Source organism: Protomyctophum bolini (genome assembly GCF_963924005.1).
Source record: "Protomyctophum bolini genome assembly, chromosome: 1".
Classification (NCBI taxonomy): Eukaryota; Metazoa; Chordata; class Actinopteri; order Myctophiformes; family Myctophidae; genus Protomyctophum; species Protomyctophum bolini.
The window spans coordinates 18,617,121-18,644,483 of record NC_137862.1 but is presented as its reverse complement, the minus strand read 5'-3'; the positions used below and the strand labels follow the sequence as shown (position 1 = coordinate 18,644,483).

The window sequence follows — 27,363 nt, the reverse complement described above, 5'->3', positions numbered from 1 at the left end:
CCTGTTAATTGTAGTGGAGTGTAGTGTGCAATATTTGCCACGGAAATGTAGTGGAATAGAAGGATAGGTATTGCAAATTTGACATACTAAGGTGAGGTACAAATACGTAAGTACAGTACTTAAGTAAACATACTTTATACCTCCCACTGTATATACCAGTCCTGTTCCTGAGATGCACCGGAACAGCCTAAAATAGGCTTGAGGCGAAGCCAAGAGGAGCTGATTTAGACTGAGCGGTGCAGCTAGCTGGCATGAGTTATGTTACAGTATAGTATAATTTATTGCTTGAGGACGTTTATTGTTACATTGTTACTTATTTTGCACGTGCTAACATTTTTAGGTTTTGGTTCGTCAACGTTGTAGCAGCAATAACAAATATACTGTAGCAAACAAATAAGAATAACAGTAGCTACAATAGTAAGAAACAACAGTGTGGACAGTACATTAGTAGCACACACTTTCAGTGTTGGAAAGTGTAAGTAAAAGTATCATTACTGCTACAAATACGCTGTTCAAATTCAAAATTGACTTGAGTAAAAGTACTTTGTAAATAGCAGATCTACAAGCTCACAATGTTTCGTATCGTGACACATTGTGAGCTTGTAGATCAGCTATTTTCAAATGGTCCAAATCTATAGGGCTGTAGTTAATAATGTTTTGTAGTAATAATCAAAATCTACAACGCACTGTAACTAGTAGCTAAAGGTTTCAAATAAATGTCGCGGACTAAAAGTAAACTATTTGGATCTGAGATGTAGTGGAGTAGTAGTAAATGTTTTGGAAATTGGAAATACTCAAGCAATGTACAAATACGTGAAGTTGTACTCAAGTACAGTATTAAGTAAATGTACTTAGTTACTTTACACCAATGCAGACGTTGAGGTGCTCGAAGGTTCTCTGAGCATAAAGATGATTTCACTTCTCCCCCTCCGCCTGTCAAATCCATTTCATATTAAAGTCAATCGAAAAGGACACAGTAACAAATTCAAAGGTGCAACAAACTGTTACAGAGTACATAATCTTGGGCCATTCGCTATCTTTTTTTTTTTGTCTAAAATGTACACGGCATGCAGACTTGCAGCCAATCAGGAGAGCCGGTCATGTTCTATGAGGCTTGTGTTGGAGCGGTGAGACATGTGTGGAGAGATGTTTAGTATGGCGTCTTATCCCTGCAGCAGAGATTGTGCCATATGAATACAGCCAGACGTTTTGGCTATTTTCAGCCATTGACGCTAAGTACAGTACGACCGGACATTAATCTACTCTCCACAGAATGCTTTGAAGATGGTGGCCGTTAAAGTGTCACAGGCAGAAAATAAATATAAAAAAATATATAATCTATCAGCAGACACAGTTTGATATCATTATACTGTGGGCGCAGATCAAAGCAAACCAATAGGGCTCCATTCTACCTAATATGTTTTGCTGTGATAAACAGTCCGGCGGATGCAATAATCCCATCAAGGAGAGTGAGATTAAAGAAGAAACACACACACACACACACACACACACACACACCATCAGATATATCACTCCATGCACAGACGTTTGGCAGCAACGGTATCTCGTCCGTGTTTAATGTTTATTATGCGATTGGTAATTCCGTCTCCTAGGTTCCGAGTGGAAACGCAGACCTTTTTGCACCTTGTGTTTTCCCTTTTCTTTCTTGTGTTTTTCTGACCGTAGACTCAGACAGACAGACAGACATGGCGGCTCTGTGATACAGCGAGGGCCCATCTGCTTCAGAGGGCCGAGGGGTAACGGCTTGTCTTCCCTTCCCTTTTTCTGTGGAATTTCGGAGGGGCTTGATGTATTTGACATGTGCGTGACAGGCCTGCTTGCGTGCACGACCGGGGCTGAGGCATGGCGCTCTCCGACCCAGCTGGTCGTGTTTGTTTATCGGGCCGCACACTGGTGTGTGTGTGTGTGTGTGTGTGTGTGTGTGTGTGTGTGTGTGTGTGTGTGACACAGCAAGTTGGCAGCGGCCTATCAACGAGCCTCGCACATACATACAAATGCGCATGCCTGTGCCTTTGGCGTGCACGGTTTCAGTTCGCGTATCACCAATAAAAGCAAAGGTCGGTACAGCGGACTGGCTCTTAGCGTATGTGCAACCGTGCACATGCACCGAGACATGCTTATGTCCACAGTGCACGCACACAGACACAAGCACAAACTCAAGTGCACACTTTCTCTTTGTTTCCTACACATGCATGCACGCACGCACGCACACACCGCCAGAGACTTGCCTTTATATCCTGAGCTTTTGCCATGAGCTGGATTCTGACATCGATGAATAGATGTCAGCTTGTCAGTGTGCCTTTCTTCTTCTCCTCCTTCTTCGCCGTTGCTGCCAGTCTTTTGAACGGAGCGGGGCCATGAATAGTGCATGTTGTTTTGTTTTGTAGATTCCAGCTGTTTGTTTTGCGGGCTCGCGCCGTACAGAGGCAACGGGAAGGCCTGCTATCCTACGTGTGCTCATCCTTAAAGAGAAGTCTTTCAGCATGTCTTCTGATGTTTAGCCTTAGGTGAAGACACAGAAGACACAGCCTCTCACGTACTGTATATGTGTCTCTCCTCCTTACACCTATTTAGCCCATTTCACCTCATGATGCAGCTGAACTGTATTTTGTAGACACTTGTAGATCCCAATCCCAATACACTGTATTAAAGGAGAATTCCATACTAAATGGCTTTCTTACCTTTATTTGTAGTTGTTATGTCCCCTCCAAAGAGGTCCAGGTGTTATTTTGTGCAAAAGCTCCTTATTGGCTATTTCCCATACTATAAGCCATAATTGAATTGCATTGAATTGAATGGGAATTGAATGGGGCTATGGGGTGTTGTGCTAATTCGCTTATTTCCATCGCTCAAAATTATAATTTCTTTGTATATATCCTCTCTTCATAATGTAAATAATATCCCAAGCGACACTACTACTTCTTTCGATGGAAATAAGCGAATTAGCATAACACCCCATAGCCCCATTAAATTCCCATTCAATGCAATGCAATTCATTGAGGGCTTATGGTAGGGAAAATAGCCAATAAGGAGTTTTTGCACAAAAAAACACCTGGATCTCTTTGGTGGGGACGTAACAACTACAAAGAAAGGTAAGAAAGATAAGAAAGCATTCTAACATGGAATTCTCCTTTAAGTGTATACCTTATTTTCACCTACCTAAGTCCTATAGTACTTCATCACATGACAAAAAGCGAAAATATTCCCTCTGACAATGTCCATAATGCATTGTTTATTTGGGCTGCTATTTTTTCTTTTTAATATTTTTAAAATATTTTTTATTATTACTGTTTTCCTTTTTCTCATCATTGTAGTAAGCTAACGGAAATGAGTGTCCTCCTCCTGAGGACATTGCAGGACAAAGTCAGTTACTCCCAGGCAAGTTAATACAGTAGTTTCGGGGAATACGTGAGGGGGATTTCGTGCCGCATGAATCAACTGCATTCTTCTTTGAAATACCCCTTTGTATGCACAACATAGCGACTTGCTACCGTTCGCTCTGTTCTCTCTGATGTGAGCCCTCCCTGTGTGAGTTTAGGACACCACGTTTAATATCCCTGCCCTTATACGTTATTAACAAGTCATTTTATTTCGTTCTAAAAGTCGAGACATAATTTTGGCAGCCACCCGCTGCTTCCTCTTATAGCATATACGACGAGGTCTCGGGCGTTATTGGGGACGCCTGGAATGTGACAGACGTGCAGTAAAATGCCTTGGACGTAGTATGTACTGCTACAGGGGACCGGGTTCTCCTTAAACATCAGAGCTCGCCGTGTGGCGGTTCGAGGTACGTAGGTCGTTTATGTTTTTTAGAGGTCTGGCTTCGCGGGACGTGGCTTCCCTCGCCTGCCGCACTATACATACTATGGTTGTGTCATCTGTGCAGTGCACCTGCGAGAGAGGGAACGCACGCACACACGCACACACACACACACACACACACACACACACACACGCACACGTAACGCACAAGCAGACGGCATGAGGAAAGAGGCCATACAGCAGTACAGGGCGGGGGCAGAACTTGTGAAATTTATTTGGGTATCGCCGGTTTTACGCAGGTTGCTACGGGATTTACAGGTCGGAGTGGAATGCGTCTCTGTGAAAGGCACTTTGATCTCTGCACCGCCAGGTTGGCTCTTTTATTACCCCCGTCCTGTACGGAGCAGGGGCAACTTTTATAAGGTTGTGACTTGTGAGGTACCCCCCCCTGCTGCACACCACCTCTGTCAACCGCTGCTGCCTCCCCCCAAAAAGATCATAAAAATGTGAGACGTCAGTGAAAGTGACTATAAGGACATAGGCATAGGGTTGAAACCAACGATAGCTTGACCGCTTTTAATTCCCGCCCAAAAGCACCTGCATGGTTCTAATCATAAGGTTTTATTGGATGTTCTTTGTTCTCGCTAGAGGCTGTAAATGGACCAGCATTGAGACAAAAAGTCAGTCTGATTGGGCTGACCATTCTATTCTATTCTATTCTATTCTATTTCACAGTTTTTGGAGTATGGCTGCAGCAACTATTGATTATTTCTTAGCGACTATTCTATTGATTACTTTTTCGATGTATGTATATAATGTAAAGCATGTTTTTACAAATCAATACATATTGTTTTTTGTTTCCGCAGGAAAATGTCAAAATAGCTACGACTACGTACAACAACCGTTCAAATTCACAATTTGTTGGTGGAAAAACTTCACGTTATAAGCTTGTACTGTAGATCAGCTATTTCTGCTATTTAAAAAAAAAGCTTGAAAATGTAAGGAAATTCTTCACCATCGAAACGATTGACGATTCTGTCTGTTGTCCTGTGTTCCGTTCTCATTGTCCTGTCTGTTGTCCTGTGTTCCGTTCTCCAGAGGCAGAGGTTACTCCAGGAGTTGGGGAACCAGAAGATCCCCTTCCTCAGACCATCAGACCATGGCTTCCAGCAACTTGTGAGTCATGCAGACTTTGTGCACAACACTCATTGGCTTCTAACTTTCTTAGCCGTACGTCTTGGGCATTGTTTGCCTTTTAGGCTTCGTAATCACACATGACAAATAACTGACGCATTAAAAAATAAAAAATACAACTTTCAAGAAAACAATTACAAAATAGCGGAAATAGTTGATCTGCTATTTCTGCTGAAAAAAGTTTTAAAATGTATGGACATTTCTGAACATGGAAACGATTGACGATTATGCAAAAATAATTGTGATTAGGCGATTATGTAATAATGATGACAGGCCTACTCACTGATCAACACGTTTATACATGGAGATACAAGGTTTCTGCCAATAGGAGGTTCCATGGCCTTGTGCTTGTGAGTCGATAATGACACAGTGACATAATTGTAAACACGCAGACGACCCTCGTTACAATAGCTTTGCTATTGCTTTGCGGCTCGAGTCAAAATGCATGAACTGTAAAAAACAAATAATTTACATCGCTGTGTCGAAATAAATGCGTCTGAGCAAAACCACAGGGATCGCCACGAGGACAAAGATTCAATTCATTCGAAATTCTGCTCCTCTCTCTAGAAATGTGTGCCTCTTTTATTGTGACGTGTTATCAAACAATGGTACTTTTGTAGAGTCCGACTAATGCCAGATATGTGGGTCTGATGCCCGTCCCAAGTCCTACACCAGTGGTTTTCAACCCGTTTCATATCAAGGTCCATTATTGGTTTAGCATTTGAGCCATGGACCACCATTTGATGAGATTTAGCCTCTCAGACCAAAAATGATTCACGTTTTTTGGTCTGAGAGGCTAAATCTCATCACATGGTGGTCCATGAACACAATTCCATGCTGTGGTATGATAGGAGATAGGATAACAGACCAAATAAACATTCTCTAATTGTGAAGACTTCTTTTAAATTACGCAATGCAGATGTTTAACAATAATGTAATTCTTGAGAGCGTAATTCATTTTACAGTCTCAAGAGATCTACAGTCCATTTGGTTACCAACTCTCCATTTAGCTGGAGATCACCTGGAACCCTCTCAATTTCCACTGGACCACTGCTTGAAAACCACTTTCCTAGACCACCGATTACTGACGTTTTATGAAATAAAGACAAAAAAAAGAAAACTAAAAGTGCAAAAATATTTAAATCAATTTAATTTTTTTATCAAAGTATCTATTTGAGAACGTCTAATTTATAAGCAAACTAATATAATTGAGTTGCGCGCTCGTAGGATTCTGGAACGTTTTGAAAACCTTTGAAAATCTTCGCCAATAATGACAAAAAAAGGCAAATATAACATATTTATATTATATAATATATCGAACAAACCGATATCAGTCAGGCTCTATAAGCAGATACTGAGAGCTGAGGAGGTCACGATGATGTGTGATAATAATGTGATGGTTCCACAGTGGGACTCCAGTTATCCGGGGCTGGTGGTGAGGCCGTCCTGCTCACTGCCCGTGGAGCTGCACGGGCGCGTGCAAACGGCTCTCCTCACGCTGCGCCGGAGAGGCTGCATGCTGCGGGACCTGGTCCGCGTGCGCGACCGAGACGTCTTCACGGCCGTGTCGCGGGCCCTCCTGGGCCACCCGGGACACACCTACCGCTACCTGGACACGCGGCTCTTCGCCATTCCCTGGCACAGCGGCGAGGAGGTCGCCGGGGTCAAAGGTCAGAGCTGCTGCGACGCCGACCTGAGGGCCGCCTGCAAGGCCTTGTGGGAGCTCAACAGCTTCTTCTGCTCCGACGTGTCACAGAGGAAGGAGGGTGGCGAGGGGCCGCCGCGGTGCGCAAATAAGGCCGGGCAGGCGGAGGACGAGGCCAAGCCGAGCGAGGAAGGCGACGGCGAGTCGAAACACAGCGGCGACTCCAAGTACTGCAGCGACTGGGGCGACTCTGAGTCCAGGCCGAGTGAGGAGGAGGAGGAGGAGGAGGGGGACGGAAAATCCAAGCACAGCGAGGAGTGGGACAGCGAGGGGGGATGCTGCTCCGGGTCCAAGCGAGAAGGGGAGTGGGACGTCACGTCCAGACACAGCAGCGACGAGGGAGAGTCCTCCTCATCCCTGCTGCCCAGGTAGTGCTGCCACCGTTACACGTTGAAGTTGACGATGAATTGCACAAATAATAATTGCGATTAACATTAATTAATGTAAATTATTTTATTTCCGTTTGGCTTTTTGGGCTTCGTAATCACAAATTGCACAGGCAAATACCTTAAATATACAAAGAAATCACTCACATATACAAGTATGTTTTTTTTTTTTTTTTTTTTTTTTCAAATAATTTACACAATTGCAGAAATAGTTGATTAACACACTTCATGACGTGTTGTAAGCGTGTAGAACTGCTATTTCTGCTATATGGACTTTTGTCAACATGGAAACGATTGACGATTATGCAAAAAATAATTGCGGTTATCTCAAATAATTGCAATTAGGCGATTTTGTAATAATTGTGACATTATGCCCAGGCAAGGTGATCCGGAGGCGGCGGCAGGCGCATTGAGGCGCAGTGGCGAGCGGAAGTGTCCGGGCCGGAGGGACGCGGCGGGCACCGCGGGGGACCGGAGGGACGCGGCGGGCACCGCGGGGGACCGGGAGAAACCCTTGGCCGAACTGAAGCACAGCCTGTCCGGCTACCACATCCAGGACGAGGAGGAGCCGGGGAGCGAGCAGCAGAAGTGCGGCGGCTCCCCCCGCCGGCCCGTGAGTTCCTCCTCGCACAGCATGCGCACGGCCGCCGGCCCCGCCCAGTTCAACGTCACGCTGCTCAACTACATGGACCCAGACGCCATGAGCCAGCTCAAAGAGGAGCCGTACTACGGCATGGGCAAGATGGCTGTGGGCTGGCACCACGACGAGAACCTCGTGGAGCGCTCCCCGGTGGCGGTGTACAGCTACAGCTGCAGCAGCGACAACAAAGGTGAGGTTTATTTTCCAAAGTTCGGCGGGCTCTGTGCAGCACGTGGAATAACTCTTCCTACTCGCGGGCCCCGTCCCCACTATCTTCATAAAGGGTGTGTTCCATTTACTGTATACAGCGGTTCTCTAACCTTTTAATTTCAACGACCCCCATATCTCTGAGCGTGTACAAATACATTTGTACACTCTGAGGCCTCTTTTACACGGCGACCATCTCCAGATAAAACGTCGAAGTCCCGTTGCGTTCTCATTTTTTATTGACCCTTTACACGATAACGCACACTTTATGAAAACGCTATAATGTCTTCACATAATTGTACAGTACATATAAAACGCATTATTCAGGCACATTTCAGCCACCTCTTTTGCCCATTAGGCCCACTCTACAGAACGTTATGAAGCAGCGACGTGCACCTATGGTAACATCGTTCTACAGGCCACAGGTTTCTGCATTGCACTTTTCATTTTTATTTTTTCGTAGCGCTACTAGAGCTCGACAGTGTGAAGGCCAGTTGCGAAAATAGACGGCCATGTGAGCTTGTACTGTAGATAGACTATTTTCTAAAGGTTTTTTTTTATCTTTGGGGAGATAAAAGGAAAAAAGAAAAACGGCTACAATGTCGTAGAGTAGAGAGTAGTAGAGACGCCAGTTATGCCAGTCACTATTACAAATGCAAGTTGACAATTCATTTTCACACAAATAATTGCGATTAACGATTGTGTTTTGTGCGTTGAATATTGCAACGTTACAATTTGTATTTCTGTTTGCCTTTTCGGCATCGTAATCGGTAGATATGTCAAATAACTTACATATAAGAATTAAGAACTCACTGACACTTTAAATAATTTTCTTTCCACAAAATGTACAAAATAGCTGAAATAGCTTCACTTCGTGACATGTTGTAAGCTTGTAGATTTTATTAAAATAATTTGAAAATGTATGGACATTTTTCAACATGGATAGGATTATGCAAATATAATTGCGATTATCTCAAATAATTGCGATTGGGCGATTATGTCATAATTGTGACAGGCCTAACGCCAGTTTGAAAATGGTTAATCAGTCAACAGTGGCCTAGTCACCTGGATTTAACACTCCTCCATCAGACTACTACACCAGTACAGTATATCGCCCTCGTGGTACAGTACAGTTCCGTATCGACCCCCATATGCCCTCTGCAATCAAACATAATCAGTCGGTTTCTCTGCGTGATATTTTGCTTCCAGTTATCACAGATTACAGCTGATGATGAGCCCTGTGCGTGCGTGCGTGCGGTTCCCCTCCAACCAGCTGCAGACACCATGGCCTCCAGTGAGGCAGCCTAGCAGCAGATCCATCGCTGCGATAGTGTCAGGCACATTATCAAATGTCATCGCAGAGGCTTTGCTGCCGTCAGTCCTTATCGTTCGCGGTGACAGAGGGAGATGGCGAGACACTGGAATTTGTGCTCTCGAACACACACTTCAATGGCCGCCTTTTGACAAACAAGGCTTTATCTCTCCCCCCCTCGCCCCCACCTCACATCACCCCCTCAACTAAATCATCTCCGAGAAATGATCAATGTGCAATTATCTGATATGGTATAATGAGCGTCTGCTTTGATAAGTGTTCCTAGGCTGTACTGTATTGGGGGATGCAGGGATGTATTGTCTGCTCATTATGGCGATGTTGGTCTGCTTTGAAGAGCAGATAGCAGCCAGTTTACTGATTGAGTTGATATTGAAGTGACTAAGTTGTCTTTTTATCCAAGAAATACAAAGTTCTACAGTTAAGAATATGATAATCGGTCAGGCTTCCACTAAACCTGCCTGGGTCAGAAAAGAGGGCATGCTCGGGACATCATCATAACACCCGGACGTTATGCGGCCCTACTGAGTGGCAAAAAACTACTTTCTGGCCTTTACAGTCCATACATCCAAACAGAAAAAATCTGACTGCATTTAACGACATTTAATGACATTAAACTCACTTTGCCAATTGCCACTCGATTTGCCACTCACTCTATGCATGTGCATAACCTTCTAATCTATACCATAAGGGTCTATCTTCACTTAAATGAAAGCTACGCTACGTAAGTTTTATTTCCCTCCTGTCCAAACTACAATAAAGCAGCGCATCTAGTGTTCAGTCTGGTGTGCCCTATGGTTCAAATTCAAATAACTTTATTCCTACAAGCACCAGGGTCAAAATGTATCCATGGTCGAGACCAGGTCCAAACGTCGGTTCTGTATTAAATATGTTTTGCATCGTGCAGAAGCGCAGCCTTTTCCTTCCTTCAAAGTTATATTGGTCTTAACATGCTCTACAGATTGATGGAAATAAAATAATTAAAATAAGTCCCGGATCGTAGCTTTAACACTTGAGGAATTTACTGTGTATAACGATCCAAGTACAATCAAGTACATCCTCGCATCCCAGAGGCCCTTGTGGCAGGGAAACGTTTCTTAAACAGAACCACCTGAGTCCGAGGTCTGCTTAGATGATTCTGTTCTGACCCGCTTCACCTTTGCCCCCGCGAACGTGCTCTTCAAACAATGTGGTGCAACAGCACCGTGGTGGACCCAGAGCGCAGCTGCTGTTTCTGCAGCGCCGGAGTGACCTCGCAGCTTCAAACATCAGAAAAAAGCTGCCTGACCAGATCTGCACTCAGCTCTATCCCCCATGGTGCATTACCTCCTCCCCACGCGCACTCCACTGCTGGGCCCTCGCTGGCTCTGAGGACTCCCAGAGCCATGCTAATGGAATTGTTACCGTGAGGAATGATGCGCTTTTACAAGAAGGGCCTGCGTTTTTTACGTCGTCCCCGGGCGGATAGAGGAATTTCTTTCCATCGTAACATGATTGAGCTGTTGACCGTAACACATAAAGTGTTGATTTATACTTTGCTGCGCGGCCGGTGTCGCACGATGAAAATAGCAGATGTACAAGCTCACGGCGCGGGGCGGCGCGGCACATAACGGGCTTGCATGTCTGCTATTTCCAGCGTGCACCACAGCACGCGGAAAAGTATAAAGCAAGTCATGACACCTCTCCCAGACGCACCGTGCATGGTATATGTTTTGCACGACCACCTGCTTCCTTTGACACGCTTTTTCATGTCCCGGCACCTTCGCCTTGTTTATTTTACTCTTTCCCAGGCCTACACTGTGTTCCAAGGGGTTTTATTTTTTTTCCCAGCTGCCTCTTGATCCAGCGGAATCTGCGGCAGGCTGAGTGTTTTCCGGCCATGAGGATGAGCCTCCGCCATTCCTGAGGCCTTGGGGAGTGGTGTCATTAGCTGGCTCTCAGAGCGCGCCGGGGCTGGAAATTAAGTTACTATTTATCCGTGCTCAGCAAAGGAAAAGGCAGCCGTGGGGCAGAGAATCACCGGGAAGACTTTAGTATTGATCTTCTTCTTGAAGGGTGTCGGCGGGGCCCCGGACAGATCTCGTTTTCTCGGCGTGCCACGGAGGCAGGGAGGGAGGGAGGACAGGGCAGGTGGATTAGATGGAGCGAATGGCTTCAGAAAAGGGAATCGCTAAAGTCCAATAACACTCCCATTAAAGAGAATCAGGGGCTTTTATCCAACTATTTCCTGTTGCGTGGCATCCTGATGGGATGAAGATCCGATAGGATTCCCCAGTGCAACATATCTCCACTGCCAAACGTGATTCTTATACATTCCAGACAGGGACACAGGAATATGTGTTTTTAACGTATTTATTTTTCTGGCCGGCTGTGCCTCCGACCCTGGCGTGGATGGGGTTTAATGTTGGCTCCAGAAATGGGACTTAATTCTTCTGTCGCGCTTGAATAAAAAAACAACTCAATGCTTGCAACTTAATGTTGCATAAGCAGCGTCTGTTTATGTCCTCCTTTGTATGTCAGCATCACAGAGTCAGTTCAAGTTCAGTTCAAAGTTACACTATTCACATGGTCTGGTGTATATTATTGTTGAAGAAAGTCCCCCCTTTGGCTTGGTGGAGTTGAATGTGAGTTGACCCCTAACTCTACAATGCCAAAGCTAGTCATCTAGTGTGATTGTGCAATTGTTATTATATTGAATTTTATCACTTTTTTTTACTGCTTTTGTTATTTTATTGCTATTTTATTACTATTCCAATGGGCTGAAACCCAGTGATTTTACTCTCTTATGCTTGTGTAATGGGATGTAACAATAACAATGTCGAAGCATGAATTGTGACGTGCTGTGTGTGTGTGTGTGTGTGTGTTTTTTACAACCATATTGTATGCCTGTATGAGGTATGGGATCATCTGAATTTTCCCTCTGGGATCAATAAAGTATAATCTATCTATCTATCTTTCTTTCTTCACTGTGTAACGCAATCATAACGAAATATAAAATAGGGCTCAAGTGGTTAAGTGGTTGGTGAATAGGGTAACACACACACAACACACACACACAAAATAAATACTATATTTTCTGTGTACGTTGGCGTCGTGCAACGAAATCCATCAAACATCCATTTCTCTTGTGAGGACCAGATAAATCGTCTTTGCAATGTCTATTCCTCAAACCCTACTGTTGTTGTTTGGCCCTCACAAGTATAAGTACACACACACACACACACACACACACACACACACAACCCACCGCTGTCTGCCTCCCAGTCCAACTAGTTTATGACTCGATGTTTCAGTGTTTGTTTTACTCCGTCGTCCCAAACGACCCATACCAGCAGGATGTACTGCATCCCCCCCCCCCTCTCTCTCTCTCTCTCTCTCTCTCTCTCTCTCTCTCCGTCTCCCTCCTCTCCTCGCCTCCATCTCTCCTGGGGGAGCTTGGCTCGGCGCTGCAGCGGAACCTTTAAGGTTCCATGAAATTGTGTGCATTAGCCGAGGTTAAAGGAACCAAATGTTATTTTATGAAGTCCTGTGACCCAGGAGGGGCCCGGGCCGGGCCGGGCCGCGTCTCCGTTGGAAAAGGACGAGGCAGTGAGCCACGGTGGATGTAAATCACGCCTTAATGCTGATAGCCGCAGCAGATGTCTCCTCCTTTTCTCTCCCGGGGTCCTCAGGGCCCCACTCGGCCCTCCATACCGCCGCTTAACCCATTAAGACCGGGAGCGTGTTTGTGTAATTTTAGATTTGAGCTGTATATAGCAACATGAAAGTTTTTCTGAAAGAATTAGAAAAGTGGTTTAGGTTTTGAACAGTGGTTCTCAAAAATAGCAGATATAGGCTACTGTACAAGCGAGCTTGTACATCTGCAATGTTCGAAAAACACAAATCTTCTCTTCCTGTGCCTGGCACCAAACATTTTCAGATTCGGATCGGCCGCCAACTATATATATTTGCGGGGGTCCTTGTCACAAAAGGTTTTTGATAACCACTACGGGAAAACAATTGGCCGATATTGCGTTTGAAAACGTTTCAACTAGTCAGCCAAATGAGATATCGACAAATAAGTGATACTATTACACTAATTGTAAATTATGTTCTTGAGGTAATTGTTTATCACCCGAAATTCACGAAAGCTAATTTGACCTTTAGTAAGTCAGTGTGTCCAGAAACATAGTTACTGCAGGACAGTACTGGTTTTAGAAGGCATTTTGTAGACTCAGGTCTCAGTGGGTTAAACATCCCCGTCGTACTGTACAGTGTCAGGACACATCCACATCATCGCAGCGGTGGCCCATGTTCAAACGTTAACGCGGGTTAAGAGCTAAGAAGATGGATGGGATACACTGATACAGGGCCATTTACCCTTTTTATGAGACGTTGACGGCGATGGCACTGTCTTCACATAAATACTGGTAGACACACACGGATTGTCACACTCTCTCTGACTCGGATCTCACACGTCTCAGACAGTAATACGTCACTTACATTTTTATTTTGGTCTTTGCTGGACTGTAACGGAAGAGCCGTGTTGCGATTACACTGATCTAGAAATTGTTATGTTTTTCTGTATGTGGAATATCTATATAATGAACTATGCATACTATGTAGTGCTATGTCTACATAAAATGCTATCTAAGTGACATAAATTGAGCCTTTGCGTACGCCTGTAAGGAGCTTTACTTTATCCCTAAACGTAAACAAACACTTTTAAATTGTTCAAATAGCTGATCTACAAGCTCACAACATGTCGATGTAAATGGGCTAGTTGAACAAGTTTTAAATGTTTTTCAAAATAGAAAAAAGGCAAAGAAGTTTATGAATAATGGGTAAGGCACTGGCGAAATCTCTTTACGTTACCGAAAAAATCTTATACCGAGTTTTTTTCAATGATCGCCCCCACAAAAGGGACTCTAGGGAGCAGTTAATCCACGATGTGAATATATATTTTCCATTTCAACGTGTTATTTCGTTGTGATACAGAAAGCACAGAGAATAAGCATAGCAGCACGTTACTGCTGCTGAGGAAGACTGTCATGACTCTACATTTTGCATGATTTCTTTGTCGCGTGGAAACCTCATATTTCCAAAATTGTTATTTTTCGGGATTCAAATTCAAAAATAGCAAAAGTAGCAGATCGAAGCGTTTCGAGCTTGTGGATCTAATACTTTTGATGCTTTCATGTGACACTGTAGTGTGATAAAGTAGGGCATTAATTAAAGAAAAGCACAAAAAGTTAAATAAAGTGAAATATAAGATGTTTCTGCCCGACGACGATTTTCATGTTTACACTTGGAATGTGTGTTTGTAGCATGCTCCTCTGTGCCCTGTCTTCGCCACAGGGGTTGGACTGAGTCCATCGCTTGTCCTCTCGCTCTGACCCAATTCCAAAAACGCCCGCTCATCAATCTCGACAGCGAACTGTTGTGACTACACGACATGTTGACATTTAGAAGATACAAGGGTTTAATCTCACCGCAGCCATAACTGTATCTAGTCTTTATCCAGAAAGGACGGTCCGAGTCTGACGCCGTTATAGCGGCTTGAGATTTACAGCAGAAGACAGTCACTTTGAGCTACCATAATGGAGTGATGGGGAGGTTGTTGAGCAGGCCATTGTAATGGGACTGGAGTGTCGCGGATCAATGGGGATTTATGCTCCATTTAGTGAGTGTGCCCTTGAGAGACCAACTGCTGCTCTCCGATAGCACCCTGTGTACGCACACACGCACACACACACGCACACACACACACACACACACACACACACACACACACACACACACACACACACGCACACACGCACGCACACACACACACACACACACACACACACACACACACACACACACACACGCACACACACACGCGAACACACGCACACACACACACACACACACACACACACACACACGCACACACATGCACACACATGCACACACAAACATATTTACACATGGCAACCCCTCAGACACTTTCTCGCAATGAATGAATGCACTCGGCTTCTTGGCCATTACGGCGCACACACACACACAGTCAGACACACAGCAGCCGTCAGCAACCCAGGCGTTTAAAAAAGCACTGCGGCATTTTGGTGACGTTACGCATTGAGATAAGTCGTTTGTGGTATTTATTTGTATTTTTTTTTAAAGGAAACGGAACAAAAGGGACACGGTTTGACCACGGACACCATCATTTCTTTTCATCGCCATTTGTCACCAGCTGGCCCTTTGAACTGCTAATGTCTGAGCCGCTGGAGGCAAATTGAATCAGCGTTATTTCCACCCAAATGGAATTTGTGCGGTTAAAAAAGAACAATGCAAGTCTTGACACCGGGCCTGTACTGTAATCAGATTGCCCAGCTCCCAATGCACAGGGTGGGGGGGTTGCTAGAGAAAAAGACTTGACCCAATATATTTAAAAGCCTGCTTCCTGGAAAAAAGGACAAGTGGCAGCAGGCGTAGGGGTTGAGAGAAAGATAAATATTTATTACAGTTATCGAGTTTGCCTCTCCACCCTCGCGCGGTCCCCGGCGAGACGTCAGACGTGGCAAGTAAAGCAGCAGATTGATGGAGATAATTTGTTATTGGATATAAACAGTTTTAAAAGATGGTGAGTAATTCTGCCCGGAGACCTAATCCCTCACAATCTCATCAGTGGGTGAAGGGGGGAAAAAAAGAAGAAAAAAAAAAACACCCCAGCAAGTTGTTTTGTTTGTGGCAGGTCTTTTTTTTTGGATGGGGAGTGTCCTCCCCCCGCTCTCCAAACAATAATATCCTCTTCCTAAATCACGGGAGCTGTTTGACTTTCAAATCACGGGCATTAGCCGGTGTTCTCTCTCGCTCAGGGCGGGTGCATACTGTAAATATGCACGTGTGTGCAGTGAATGACAGCTCTGTCACGACTAAATTAATTATTAGTGCGAGGCAAATAACAACAGGAACATCTACGCACACAAAGAAACACATGGACCGATACAGAAGAAACGGCAGTGGGGATCTCCTCCGAACGAAGCCCCCCTGTGGTATTGGACAAATGTTTTCTTAGTATGCTGCTGCCATCTTGACAGATGACTGAGATCTGTTGTTTGGTAATTAAAATTGGAAGAGCCGGAGCATGCTTCTGTCTGACAATATGCGGCAGGATTGGAGGAATAATGGTGTTAAATTAACACTCAGGGTTTTACTGTGTACTAGCAGCCATGTCGTTTACTCTGACTCACTTTGTCTCCTCTCCTCCCCTCTCCTCCTCTCCCCTCTGTCTTCACCAGATGACCTGAACAGGACTCATCAACATTGTGTTCTTGCTGGGGATACGGCTCGCTTCAGCTGCACACACCGAGTGGCCGAGGTGAGCAGCAGCAGCCATGGCTGATCTGGCCTCCACACCATAACAGTGGTTCCTGTTCTGAGGCAGAGCGCTGAACGTAACACACGAACTGAATCACACAAACGTCACACTCCAAAGTTTCCGCCATAATCTGAAGACGTCACCTCTTCAGACACCTTAGCCCGTAGCACTTTCCCTAGCCTTGACGACCATGCAGTCTTACGCAACTTAGATTTAGATGATTAGCATGTAATTTAGACAGATGCTCATTTGTTTACCTGGCATCCTATCGTTTCTATACGTACGTTTTTTATATATATAATATTGTTTAGACTAATGCTAGGCTTGTGGTTTACTGAGGTACTAGTACACTGTCTCTCTGCATTTTATGTATGCATTTGCTGTGATTATTCCGTGTTCCTCTTTTTTGAAAGCCACTATATTACTGGGTGTGCTGTGGTGTAAAGTACTTTTATTACGTTTTTATTACGTTTTTATTACGTTTACTTTGACAACTTTAGTTACTAGTTACTTTGTAGATTTAGATTTTATTACAAAACATACATTAACCACTAAGTCTTCAGCCCTATATACATTTGGTCCATTTGAAAATAACCGATCTACAAGCTCACAATGCGTCGCGATGCGACACATTGTACTTGTAACAAATTGTACTTGTAACAAATTGTACTTGTAACAAAGTACTTCTATATTAAAGTATTGATTATAATTCAGCTGACTGTGGAGACACATGCTGGAACTTTTTACTTTGAAATGTTTTATAGTTTCTGAGTTATTTAACTTAAACGCCCAATGCATTCTCAATGGCAATAACACAAACTTTGGCACCACGTATAAAAAATATATATCATATTTTTTTTATAATATAAAAAATGTGTGTGTGTGTGTGTGTGTGTGTGTGTGTGTGTGTGTGTGTGTGTCTGTGTGTCAAGTGCTCCAGGGGGACTCTGGACTACATCCAGGCCCGCTGCCAGGAGGCCCTGTCCAACCTGCACACCGACCCAGAGACGGGCTCTCACAACCTGCTGTCCCTGCTGCCCTCCACCCTGCAGCGCCAAGAGGAGATCCACAATGAGGTGGGTGTCTCTCTCTCTCTCCAGCTGAATTCCAATACCCAAATTCTTGGCCACTCACTCACTCACACTCGGTCACTCCAGCATGACAGTGTTACGGTGAAATTGGTGGCCTGCTGAAATATGTGAATACATTAAAATACATTGAATTATGTTTTGGACGAGCAATCTCACAAAGCATCATATTCATAGGTTATTATTGCCGCGGAACACCATCGTCCGACAAACCATGTAATCAGGCTTATAACAACAAAAACCAGTGGAGTAAAGTAAACTAGTAACATAAGTACATTAACTTAAGTACTGTACTTTTTTTTTAGCTCTTTGTAGTTTGAGTATTTATTTGATCCATAGTCCAGACTCGACTGAAGCCAATCCAATCTGGATAGGAGCAAACATCTGATTTGGACTGCCAGTCTGAACAGTGTGGGATCAATGCACAGTACCATTCAGACCCACAGGGCTCTGATCACAGTGGGGTTGACATGCAGGGACTGGGGGCATGTCAGGAAGGATACCCCGGCCCCCCGGTACTGTGCTGTACTGTACCGCACGCCGGCAATCACTCCATACAATCCAGTCTTCAAAGAAATGTCAGGCTTTATGGTGTCTCCAGCAGTCTGTGACTCTGCACTCCCCCTTCGATCACTACAGCTCAAACACACAACAAAGCTTGCACACGTGCAGAGTTATTGGACATCCTCTTTCTCTCTGTCGGTCCGTCCGTCCCTCCCTTCTCCGGTCTCTCTGGATGTCAGTCTGTCCTTTAGCGAGGCGAGTACGCTAGTGCTTTGAAGCGACATGGTCAGCTGACCACCTGCGGCGGCACCGGGCGATGGCCAGCCACAAAGTGGCCCTCCGAGTGAGGTGACCGGGGGTGGTGGGGGGTGACTATGTGGCATTTGGAGGACCCCGCTGCCCAGCTGTGAGTAAAACGAGAAGGGACTTCGGACTAAATGCCACCTATCCGGCAAGACGGATCGAAAAAAGTGTGCGAGGAGGAGGAAGAGAGAGTGGTTGTTAGGGCCAGTTTTTCTCTGAGACGGCACGAGAGGAGGGAGGGGGGGGGTCGGAGTGAGAGCTAGTGGCTCCCCCGTGGCACTGGCTGTCATCTCTCCAGGTGACGGACGCACTAACTACACATTAGCCCCCGCTGTCGACCCACACCGCTCACTGTGTCGACCCCCGAAGTCAAAGCCAAGTTAGCCCATTCCCCCCACCCCCCTCATTTAATGAGGCGCGATTTTTCCACCCCTTCTCCGCGGTGCTCCCGCGGAGCTGGCACCAATCAATTTCCGGGCCGTGGCGTGGTGGTGGTGGGCCCCCCGAGGGTGGGAGCTGATGAGAGTGGGATCGATCGGGGGGCCTGCCATCCCGTGTTTACCTTCTCCTGACCACCTCACACATCAAGTGGGAGCCGGTCTCCTAAGTCCCCCCTGTGAGCGACAGGGCCAGCTATGCACACTTATCACGTGCCAGCTAGAGCCACGGTGGTCATACACACAAGGTGCACACACGCACGCATGCACGCACGCACAGTCGCACACACAAGTAATGATGCAATAACACCCGATACACTTTAATTCGCACCAATAGCTACCAGTAATAGTCCATATCATTTCAAAACGGGATACCTGCAGAAAATATCTACACAACAGTATTTGTTTCACTTTACAAATGACCCGCTTATTTATTTGTATATTTGAAATGCAAACAGTACTTACAAAGCAGTGTTTTTGTGTTTTTTGTTTGTTTATTTATTTTTTATTCAATGAATAGTTTGGATACACTATTAATGTCTTCATACTGTAAATCATAGTTCAAACAAAAATAGTTTGGAAGATGGTCTACGGAATGTGGCGCTGAATGCTCAAGCAGTTTGCGAGATAATCTCCAGACATCTAAATAGATTTCACTGATTATTCTGGCTTTTAACTGCTCGGGCAGAGCGTTCCCAAAGAACCGCCAGGGAAACGGTCACTCATGTCACATGAACTCTACAGTAGCACCGAGTTTGTCTCTTGTATCGGCTGTGTTGTGGGACTTGAGCGGGTGGATGACTGGTTGGGGGGGGATGGGTGGGGGAGCCTGGCTGGCATCACTAGAAGGCGTCCCTGAGGGCACTCTGTCACACACCCACCTGGGAAGTGACACGGTGGCTTTAAAATGAGACAAGACGTTTGCATCTCTGGGATTAGCATTTCAAAGAGCACCTGGGTGTCCTGTGAGGCAATGCTACCGTGTCATTAGTCTTCTGTTACTGCTTGTACACAATCAAATCTGTGCAAATTCCTCTGTGTACTTCGAGTGTACGAATGGACCATGGCACAAATGTAACCAAATGGCCCCTGTAAGGGCATTCCCAACATCTCCGTGGCTGCATGTCTGTGTGTGTGTCTCTCTCTCTCTCGTCTATCATCAACTCACTCTCTTTTTTCGATCTCCTCTGCGATGCCACGGCAGGTCCCGCCTCCTCCTCTCCCATCACCCCCTACTTCAACTCCCTCCTCGGGCTCTTTCCGACACACAGTCTCCTCCTTCTCCCCGAACACGCGTACTCAGGTGGCAGACGCTCGACTTCATCACCGTCAAGTCCCGCCCACTCACCTCCGACAACTGTCAACCTCCGCCCCTCCCCTGTTTAACCGCATGCGCGACATCAGAGTACATTGGCCCTGCTGGCGTCGTTTTCCTTTTTAGAGCTTTTCAAAACGGGAGAGGCCGCGGCCGCGAGGTGCTGGTCAGGTCAGCGTCGTTTCGCGTCTCCACCGTGTTCCACTCCTCGGTCGTCCGTGTCAAACACGACCCGCTGCGGCGTGCGGCCCCGCCAAGCGCCAAAGTGAGCCGGCATCATAAATAACTCTGCCAACAATACATCATTTAAGTGGGTGTTCTGCTCTCCTGGGCAACTCCCGACAAATGGCCACATCGATCATCGCAAGCGCCGGGTAGTAGAGGCTATAGCCCCCGAGAGCGAACCTCATCTCCCTCCTCTTTTAAACACACACACACACACACACACACACACGCACGCACACTTGCACTTTTATAAATAGCGGCCTGTTTCCCTAAATAAAGGTGTTTTGCCCTCCTGGCAGGGGCCTAGGCAGGGTAATCCTGTGCCACTGGGCGGCTAGCTAGCAGGTGTTTGCTAGCTCATGTAGCGCCACGCCTGACACAGACAACCCTATTGTTTGGTTGCTGCTGAATAATTAATGCTGGCTACAACCTTTAAACAACCTTACGCCAGGCTCATCTGTCATGGCGTCCAGCTGGGGGGATGGGGAGGGGGGAGATGGGGAGGGGCACTAGCGTTAGCGTGCGAAGCCGTTATGGAGTCCTGGGACGCCAAAAGGGGAGAGGTGAAGTGCTATTTTAACCATTAGCCTCTGGCAGGGCTAATGCAGGCCAACAGTTTGCTTGCACCAGTGACTGGACCCCCTTTTTTTTCTCCTCCTTTTGTTTCTCCCTCGATCCCTCCACACCACGAGCCAGCGTCACTCATTGTTGTACGTGAAAGAGGGCAGAGGGGTGGGGTGTGTGTGTGTGTGTGTGGGGAGGGTACCATGCTTAGATAGCATATGGAGAGGCAACTGACTCGCGATCCATCATAGGCCGAAGACAAATGAGAACAACCTGGATTTTATGCAAGACACATTTCCCCGAGTAGAAACAGGCAGGTATAGGTAAAGGCTGGCAAGGCGTGCTGACAGGCTCCCAGGCCGCCTGTTGGAGGGCGTGAACTTGTAAACATGCTGATGCTGAGCGTGGTCAACTGCTCTGCTCTGCAAACACTGCTAACTACTCGTCCAACCCAACGCCCCTGGCGAGCGGCGCGTGTAGCAGTGGTGGAAATATTACTCAAATGTTTTACTTAAGTAAAAGTATCGATACTGCAATGTAAAAAAAATACTTTATGTACATCAAAATGTATATAAAGTACCAAATGTAAAAGTGTACTCATTGTGTACTCATTGTGCATAATGTCCCATTTCAAGTTTTCAAATGTATACGTTTTGAATATAGCAGATCTACAAGCTCACAATACGTTGCATCCAGCCAAGTACATACCGTAGTTTATAGACTTAGCTAGCATAAAGTGTCATCATAACTACCCAATATATATATATATATATATATATATATATATATATATATATATATATTACACTTTACTTAAAGACAGTAAGCTAACAGCTAGACACTATCTAGACCTGTGATCTACTGTAGCAAGTTCAAACACCCATGTTAGTGGCATGATTTCTCACATTTTTGATCCAAGTCCTACTAGGGTATAACAACCTAAGCTCTAGCGTCAAAGTCACGCTCTCGTGGTTTATTGTTGATTTCACAACTGTAGGAGGACGGTAGTGCTGCCAACGAATATTCTATATCCGAATATAGATTCGAATCAAAAAAAATAATTAATAACCGAATATATAAAATTAAGGTTCGAATTAAAAATAATAATAAATTTTTTATTTTTATTTATTATTATTATTAGTTTTCGGTGCCATGGGTAAGCGTTGTGACTTGTGAGCTTGTAGATTAGTTATATTTGCCACGCGACACGCCGACAACGGCATACATTGAAGAATAAATCAGCAGCCTCGCACATTTCCTAAACACAGACTATACAGCGCAGCGCAGCGCAGTTCTGATTGGCTGCCTCGTCTCCAGCCACGTTGCCTCAGAATTCTTTAGGGTCACTAATTTGAGCATAACAGCGAAGCGCAGGCGCTAGCCAGCTAAAAAGTTTCATAACGTCGGCAGCAGACCCACAGTCCACAGATAATAATAATGCAGCAGAATTAACACTGCCTCCGTGCCTCGTTTTGAGGCACGGAGGCTGTGTGGTAGGATTGCTCATTTAAGAATTTTTTTTTACTGGAGAAGGGAGAATGTATGCGTTCCGTTCCATCTCAGTTTTCAGCAACACCAATGCGCGGAGAGAGAGTTGCGCCAGCAATGCGATCTTAAATGTTATGTCTCAGGTTGTATTGGTGTAAATATAATTATTAAAAAAAACGATTGGCTCGAATTGAAATCCGAAATCCGAATGGCTCGAATTGTTCGAATCCACGTGGGTTTTTAAAACGAATATCCGAATCCAATTTTTGGACAATTACGGCAGCCCTAGAGGACGGCACCGTATGCCATTAGAAGAACAAAAAACAACAACAACTGAACTTTGGAGGAGGAACAATGGTTCTCGCTATAGCTCACCTAGCCAGACATTTTGATACTCGGCTCCTTTGTGCACAGTACGCGCAGTACGCCCTGTGTGTTGTACAGTTGTACAGTGTGTCAAAGGAAACAGGGCATGCATTGTTTATGGGGACGACGGTGCTTTGTAGGGTGTTTGGGGGGAGGGCAACTCTCTGCGCCTTTCATTTATATCAGCGGCATTTGGGGCAATCTCTGACACAGACGCACACGCACACGCGCACACACGCACGCAGGCGCGCACGCACACACACACACACACACACACACACACGTTCATATTGGCAATTGTGTACACACAGAGACTGACAAACACAGACACAAACACGCGTGGAAAGACACACAGTCAGACGTGGATCGGCTACACCTGGCTACATGAAGCATCCTAGCGAGGATTAAATCAGCACTTCAAAAGAGGAGAAAAGAAAACCAGTCCCTGTGGAGGAGGAGGGGGGGGCTCCAAAGAAGCTCCAGACTGTCATCCCGAGAGAGAGAGAGAGAGAGAGAGAGAGAGAGAGATAGAGAGAGAGGGAGGGGGGCGGAGTCTTCAGGTACTCTGAGTGGAAAGAGTGTGCACGTGCACGCATGCGCGCCTAGCCTAGTGGTTTTCACACTTGTGCCCATGTCACACCAGTGGGCCAGCCAAAAGTTAGATTAGGCGATCTATCTAGCTCATGCATCATGGCTTGTTTTGAGCCCGTGGATTGGCACATCCAGGCCTCGTCAATCAGTATAGTGTTTGAGTTTGTGGTCATTCATGCTCAGTCCCACTAGAAACAGACGATGACACAGTTTATGAAACGGCAGCTAATGGAGCAACGCGGCGTTGAAACAAACGAGGGCTTTCCTTGCAAAAAAAGAAAGAGCCGTTCAACAACTAGAGAACCATGACGCCCACTTCAGCAAAACAGTAGCCTCTCGCAAGCCACAGACAGACACAAACCCCTTCCACAACCTTCCAATGCTATGCTATTCTACCTCCTGAAACGTGCTGTGCGGGAAGCCGTCATCTGTTTGTCATTTACCTTCATGAACATATATTAAAGTATATATGTTCCATTTCCATTTCTGGTAGGCAGAAGGTAGGTAGGTAGGTAGGTAGATAGGCTTCAACTAAGTAAATAGGGACACATGCTTTATTTTCTGTTTCCAATGTGCAGTCTCGAGAGACTAACAAAACTGTGGATATGGCATGCAATGAAACAAAATGACAGAGCTTTTGAAAGTACACTGGATACTTAGTATATTAAAACTAATACATACTGTAAGGTCGCATGAAATTTTACAGATTTTTTTGGAACACAACCAATAGTAATCTAAATCATTCATTAAACTCTCAGGTGATTCGAGTACAACGTTTTGCTAGTGTGTTTTAATTGCAGATAATGTGATGTGGTGTATTGAACTTCGTCATTACTATATTAACGTCAAATGCTCCTAAACACCGTTTTCCTTTTGGGGAATTCTCCCACCAAATCCGAGAATCCACCCTTCTGACAGACTGCTAAGTTGTGTGTCAAAAGTGGTAGACAGAGGAAATGTGGAAATATGCTGACAGAACGCTGCAGATAGCTCGCTGGGGCTAAAGAATGTAGCACTGATGGAAGTGATTATAACTTACTTCTGAATGATGTATTTTAAAAAACTGTTTTCTTTTCACAACTGATGCAATTTGACATTTTTAAATAGTAATTGTGGTGCTTTTATGTTTCACTGCTGTCACTGAGGAACGCATTTTCAGCCATGCATGGGAAAAGCCATCAAGTTCTCTCCCAGATTGTGAAAGTTAGCATTTCAACTGATGTCCGACCGTGTAGTATAAGCATTGTAATGATTTATTATAATTTCCTTTTTTATGACCAAACCCTGTAGTGAACCAAATACAGACGTTTCTCTTTTTAAATAGGAGCCAATCCTCTCCAGTTCAATCTAGATGAGTTGTAAAAAGCTCCAATGCGAAACTTATTTCAATGAATAACACGCTATTTGAACCAATCTGTATCATGACATGAGTATTTTACAATACATAATATATAACTAGTACATCTGCAGTGGTTTGAGGTGGTCTCCCCCTACTCTTTCTTATACGCCAGAGCTCTGCCTGATGTTCCTGTTCAAAATCTTTCCTTGGTTTTTACAGGGATTCTCTCTTTACACGTGCAGTAGGCAATTTTGTCTCATATGCGGGACACACGGGCTTCGAACCGGGTACAACATAAAAACGTGTGTGTGTGGGTGGGTGCATGCGTGCGTGTCACAATTATTACATATTCGTCTTATCTCAGTTATTTTGTCATAATCATCATCATAATTGTTTCCATGTTGAAAATAGATCTACAAGCTACAACCCGTCATTTTGTGATGCATTGTATGCTTCTAGATCAACTATTTCCGCTATTGTTTTTTATTAGCATTTATTTAAAGTATAAGATGAACAAATGTGTCAGTAATTTCTTGGCATATTTCAATTACTGTCATATCTGCTATGTGTATTTTCTTTTATTACGAGGCGAAATATGTTCCAATGTTCAATGGGAAAAAAGGGGAAAAAATCAATAATCACAATTAATAGTGTGACACTTAACCGCCAACTTTGAATTTGTAATCCTAAAACTGTGTGTGTGTGTGTGTGTGTGTGTGTGTGTGTGTGTGTGTGTGTGCGTGTGCATGCGTGTGCGTGCGTGTGTACCTGCAGGTGGAGTTTGAGTGGCTACGACAGTACTGGTTCCAGGGCCAGCGCTACGCTCGTTTCTGCAGCTGGTGGAACAGGCCCATGGAGCAGCTGGAGATGGACTGGAGGCTGATGGAGACCATGGTAAACACTGCATGTCTAACCAACTGCTTTTCAACCTTATCATATCTTTTTATTTATTTTCTGCATTTGAGCCACAGATCACCATTTGATGACATTTAGCCCCTCAGACACAAAAGTAAAGAACGTTTTGTTATCGTTGGATAAAGATTTTGTCCACAATTCCATGCTGTATTGATGTTGGTACCAGGAAAAACCCGTAAGGATCCATTTGGTTTCATTTAACGCTCTCTAGAGTTTAATATCTATCTATAAGCGTCCATTTGGTTACCAACTCTACATCATTTAGCTGCGGGGACTAACTGGAACACCCTCAAGAATTATTGGTGGACCCCGGAATACTGGTTGAAAACCACTGTTCTAAGACAATTTCAACTTGCTGAAAATAACGGATTTCACGCGTCACATTTTGCTGTTTTCAGTGGTCGTACGACAAAGCATACATTGGGATCAGAGTTGACAAGGGTGTAGGCATGGAAAAATATCTATTCACTCACAAAACGGTGAGGTACTTTAGAAATTGTCAGTTGCATTGCATATGTAGTTTATTTTACAATTCCTATAAAGGACTAGATTTCCAGTATTAGGATGTACTTTTTTATTGTACCTAGAAATTCTTACTTTTCCATAATACCTGGATCTTTTTATCCCTATTTTTAGAAATCAGATTTGCATCTTTTATACCTCTTTCATATCATAAACTGGTGTTTAGCAAAAATGGCAAACATGACATATCATAACCCCCTCCTCCACACACACACACACACACACACACACACACACACACACACACACACACACACACACACACACACACACACACCCAACATAATTGAGGCAGCTGTGATGAAGATGTTTTGAATCTCTCTTTATATCATTTGGTTTACGACGCCTCTCAGAACTCCCAGCATGCCGCGGCTTGCACCTCTTAACCCAAACTACACAAGTGCTCTAGTGTTCAATAATGTTCTTCAGAGGGGAAGGCATGCAACGACGAGACGGCATGATGTATGGTCTGTCTGACTGCGTGCAGGTGGACGCCGATCGTAAGGGATGTGTCACGCTGCGTTTCAACATAACCTTGTGCCATTTTGTTTTTATTGCGGCGGTTATGGCGTACGTGGGCTCGCTCGCTTATTAGTTTCACAACCACTTAAAAGGGGAACAAAAAAAATCACTCTGTAGTATCGGCCGCACAAATCAAATGGGGGGTGAATGCGAGCATTTGAGACGCCTTACTCACATGCCCTGGGCCGTAAATGTATGACACAGACATATACTGTATGCACGCGCGCGCGCACGCACACAACACAAACACATTGACACATTTGCATTATTACACAAACGTGAGGACATGCCAAATTGAGGACAGCAATTTTATAAATGGCAATATGAACCCTAACCCTGATGCTGGAGTTAATCCCAAAATAGCAGATGGGTTGTGCAACGAAGTATAAATAGATACAACTCCAACCGTGACCCTAAACCAAACCTGAATCTTTAACTAATTGTAGCATAACTCTACTCTACTCTACTCTATTTTAACAATGAAGTGTCTAGTTCTCGAATTCTACTATACTTGTGCAAGTATATCACAAGTACAGTACTCACGCACACACACACACACACACACACACACACACACACACACACACACACACA

General features: G+C 44.8%; 1 protein-coding gene across 1 annotated transcript in view; it reads left to right on the top strand.

Moving 5' to 3' along the window:
• Window positions 1–27,363, top strand: part of fto (FTO alpha-ketoglutarate dependent dioxygenase) — a gene marked incomplete at its 3' end in the record, with an annotated part of 188,360 nt that overhangs the window by 26,075 nt on the left and 134,922 nt on the right. Inside the window, exons 2-7 of the mRNA XM_080766638.1 lie at window positions 4,882–4,959; window positions 6,386–7,050; window positions 7,447–7,994; window positions 16,511–16,590; window positions 17,523–17,666; window positions 25,585–25,704. Coding sequence (XP_080622764.1) covers window positions 4,882–4,959; window positions 6,386–7,050; window positions 7,447–7,994; window positions 16,511–16,590; window positions 17,523–17,666; window positions 25,585–25,704 — 1,635 coding nt within the window. The remainder of the gene's footprint in view (window positions 1–4,881; window positions 4,960–6,385; window positions 7,051–7,446; window positions 7,995–16,510; window positions 16,591–17,522; window positions 17,667–25,584; window positions 25,705–27,363) is intronic.